The sequence below is a fragment of the Theobroma cacao genome, chromosome 2 (assembly GCF_000208745.1).
Source record: "Theobroma cacao cultivar B97-61/B2 chromosome 2, Criollo_cocoa_genome_V2, whole genome shotgun sequence".
NCBI lineage: Eukaryota > Viridiplantae > Streptophyta > Magnoliopsida > Malvales > Malvaceae > Theobroma > Theobroma cacao.
The window spans coordinates 27,354,755-27,358,696 of NC_030851.1; the positions used below are offsets into that span (position 1 = coordinate 27,354,755).

Below are 3,942 nucleotides of genomic sequence, written 5' to 3' on the forward strand. Positions count from 1 at the left end.
GACTGGCACATATCTCAACAGATAAGAGATTCTTGATTAGAGAGATGCATAACTTGGGAGACATGGGTGTGCATTTGGAAGTTGCGGAGGCAAATGCATTGCTAGCACATTTTAGAGTGAGGCCTATTTTAATGGACCAAATCAAATAAGCACAAAGTAAAGGATCCTCAAAGAAGGAAAGGAAAGGAAAAGAACCAGAGTTTATGTGCCCGATAGTGATGAATTGAGGAGAGAAATATTCAAGGAAGCGCATATGGCAGCCTATGTGGTACATCCAGGGGCTACAAAGATGTATCAAGATTTGAAGAAGGTGTTTTGGTGGGAAGGACTCAAGAAAGATATAGCTGAGTTTGTATCTAAGTGCCTGGTCTATCAACAAGTGAAGGCAGAACATCAAAGGCCCGCGGGACTACTACAGCCATTACTAGTGCCCGAGTGGAAGTGGGAGCATATTTCCATGGACTTTGTAATGGGTTTACCTCAAACTAGTGGGGGTTACGACTAGATTTGGATCATAATAGATCGGTTAACGAAGTCAACCCATTTTTTTTTGGTTAAGACTACTTACGGTGCTGCCTAGTATGCTTAAGTTTATGTGGATGAGATAGTATGACTGCATGGTATTCTCATTTCTATAGTATCTGACAGAGGAGCCTAGCTCACCAGTAGGTTCTGGGGAAAGTTGCAAGAAGCATTGGGCACTACGTTGGATTTTAGTACGGCTTTCCACCCACAGACTGATGGACAGTCTGAACGGACGATACAGACATTGGAAGATATGTTGAGAACCTGTGTGATAGATCTTGGGGTCAAGTGGGATCGATATCTACCCTTAGTAGAGTTTGCCTACAGCAACGGTTTCTAAGCTAGCATCTAGATGGCACCATTTGAGGCATTATATGGACAGAGGTGCAAGTCATCTATTGGATGGCTACAGGTGGGAGAAAGGAAACTTTTGGGGCCTGAATTGGTGCAGGACACCACTGAAAACATACATATGATTTGGCAGAGGATGTTGTCAGCACAAAGTAGGCAAAAGTCATATGCTGATAATAGACAGAGAGACTCAAAGTTTCAAGTGGGGGATCACGTGTTCTTGAAGGTCTCACCAACAAAATGGGTAATGAGGTTTTGTAAGAAAGGAAAATTAAGTCCTTGATATATAGGACCCTTCGAGATCTTAGAAAGGGTTGGAGCAGTGGCTTATCGTTTGGCGCTACCACCAGACTTCTCGAATATTCACCCCGTATTCCCTGTGTCAATGCTTAGGAAATACAACCCAGATCCATCTAATGTAATACGGTATGAAAACATCCAGTTGCAAGATGATCTAATCTATGAGGAACAACCAGTGGCTATCCTTGATAAGCAAGTCAAAAAGCTCCGTTCAAAGGATGTAGCCTTAGTGAAAGTGTTATGGCGAAACCACATTAGTGAAAAGGTAACGTGGGAAGCCGAGGAGGAGATGAGAACCAAATATCCACACCTCTTTGATGCTTAGAGGTACGTTATCTTATAGTTGAATTTAAATTCGAGGACTGAATTTCTTTAAGCTGGGAAGAATGTGAGACCTTGACCTTTATAGACTTGTAGATAGAAGTAGACGCGATATCACTGATTAGGGGTAATTTCGTCATTTCCTTAGTGAGCCCCTAAAAGTAAGTTTTAAATAATGTTAAGGCCTAAGTAGGCCTAAGGCATAAATGAATGATGAAAATATGGGTAAAATGATGAAGGAAATAAAAATGATAATGATTTCCACATTAGGGGCAAAATGGTCATTTTTCACCTCGGGTCAAAATTTTTAAGTTTTGTGAACCCGAGTATTTCTAGACCATTATGGACCTCGTCCCAGTGTCAAAAGAGTAAAAAGATTGCATAAGGGATTAGAGGAGCAAAAGTTAACTTGTGAGGGCATTTTGGTAATTTAAGTGGAGTTGGATAAGCTTGAGCTATAAATATCTCTTTCTTCCAGTAGCTTCTTCATTCTCCAGCAGCTTTTCTTCTTCTTCTTCCTTTCATCTCACATTGCTTTCATCCTTCATGAAAGCTTGATATGAAAGCTCTATAACCTTCCTCAAAATAGCTCCAAATTTTAAGCTTTTGTGCACTTTTGCATAGAACCCTTGTACTCTTTCACTTTCTCACTTTAAAACCCTTGAAAAATTTGACTTCCATACTTTCTCTCACTAGCTAGGTGTTTAGTGAGAGAAAGAGTGTGCTTTACAATAGTTTGGAGAATTAGTGGAAAGAATTTCAAATTTACAAAGCTACCAAGGTGAGTAGTGAATTAGAATTGATGTTTAGTGTTGAAAATGATTAGTGTTTAGACTTGTGGGTGTTTTGGGTAGTTAAGGTTGTTCATTCACTTTATAGTGATTAGGATAGTGAATAAAGATAGCCACTTAAATGGCAATTGGAAGCTAGCTAAGAGAAAGCTTTTAGAATTTATAAGTATGTGAATTGACTTAATTGGGATGCCAATGTGATGATAGGTTCTAACGAAGCCCCACCGCCCCATTTGGACCAATAGAGGAACTTAGAGTCGACTAGAGGTTCAACAAAATACCGATGAGTGAACTTGCATTTCAAAATTGTTTTGGGAATGTGAATGTATTTGCACAAAACATTTGAATGATTTTAACCAACTTTTCTTTAAAAATGTGTGCCGGGGAACAAGCCCTTGATAAAATGTCTTGATGTTGCTAAAATGTGAAATGTGTAAAAGGACGAACCTATATGCTCCTATACTGTGTTGATATATATATATATACGAATAATGTTGTGTAATGATATTGACCCGGCTATGTGCAAGTAAGAGTGTGCATAAGCCGATGCTAACCCAGCTATGTGCAAGTGGGAGTGCGCATAAGCTGATGCTGACCCGACTATGTGAGAGTAGGAGTGCGCATAAGCCGATGCTGAGATAGCCATGTGCTAATGGGAGTGCATATGAGCTGATGATGATGGGAGGGTGTGCATGATGAGTGATATATATATATATATATAGTGTATGGTTGTAATGCATGTGAAAATTTGACATGTTGAATTTTGGGAATTTATATGTGTTTCATGTTGCTTTTGTCATTTCAGCAGGATGGCCTTTTCTTGAGGGGAATGGAAACTTTTTCTTAGTGCTGTATTTCTCACTGCAGTGAGATTCAATTTCACTGCAGCGAGAAACTCTCGGGTTTTGAGGGTTTTTACTAGACCTAGTTCTCGCTGCAGCAAGAAAGCTATTGAAGCTTCTTGCTGCAGTGAGTATGAATCTAGCTACAACGAGAAACTTTCTTTTTTATGGCGTGAATTTCGCTACAGCGAGAATGAATCTCGCTATAGCTAGAAACTTCTGCCTTGCTTATTATCTTGTTCGATTGCTACCCTATTTTCCACTTCTTTGGTACCTTTGTTGAGCATGGACTCTTTCCATCAAGTGATTTACTCATTTGGGGTTTACATGAGGGGTTTTGATAAGAACTAAACCAAATTGCATTGTTTAAAGATAAATGCATCATGTTTTCTTTAAATTTTCCTTATTGTATGCTTGTTCCCTTCCTTGTTCACTCACTAGGTTTATACTCACCGTTTTCAACTTCATGTTTTTAGATCAAGAGGCAGCCGTTAACTAGGTCGAGGTGCCTCTTGTAGATTCATTTCCTTGGTAGGTATTTTCGCATTCAGTAGTCGTACGTCACTCGAGTCTCTCCACTGGAATCGAGTCTCCTTTTTGATATGTATAGACAAACTTGATGTAAATTATTAGAATACATGTTGTAGACAACACATGTATATTTTGACGGTTAATACCACTACGAGTTGGCAATGGCCATCATTATTCAAATTGAGATTGTGAAATATGACTTTAGTAATTTTTGATGGAATGACAAACAAGTCTTATAGGTAGGCTTGCTTGGACTTGGTGGGCTATGTCCATTGGGCCCA

General features: G+C 39.3%; 1 protein-coding gene across 1 annotated transcript; it reads left to right on the forward strand.

The window, feature by feature from the left end:
* On the forward strand, positions 878 to 1,501 carry LOC108660691. The gene is made up of 2 exons (XM_018114950.1): positions 878 to 1,128; positions 1,270 to 1,501. The coding sequence occupies exons 1-2, from the start codon at positions 878 to 880 to the stop codon at positions 1,499 to 1,501; spliced, it is 483 nt and encodes a 160-aa protein (XP_017970439.1).

Excerpts from the sequence above, each read along its gene's own strand:
- LOC108660691 (XM_018114950.1), top strand. The coding sequence starts at position 878 with ATGGCACCATTTGAGGCATTATATGGACAGAGGTGCAAGTCATCTATT. Across the intron at positions 1,129-1,269 it reads CCAACAAAATGGGTAATGAG|GAAATACAACCCAGATCCAT; the intron begins GTTTTGTAAGAA and ends GTCAATGCTTAG.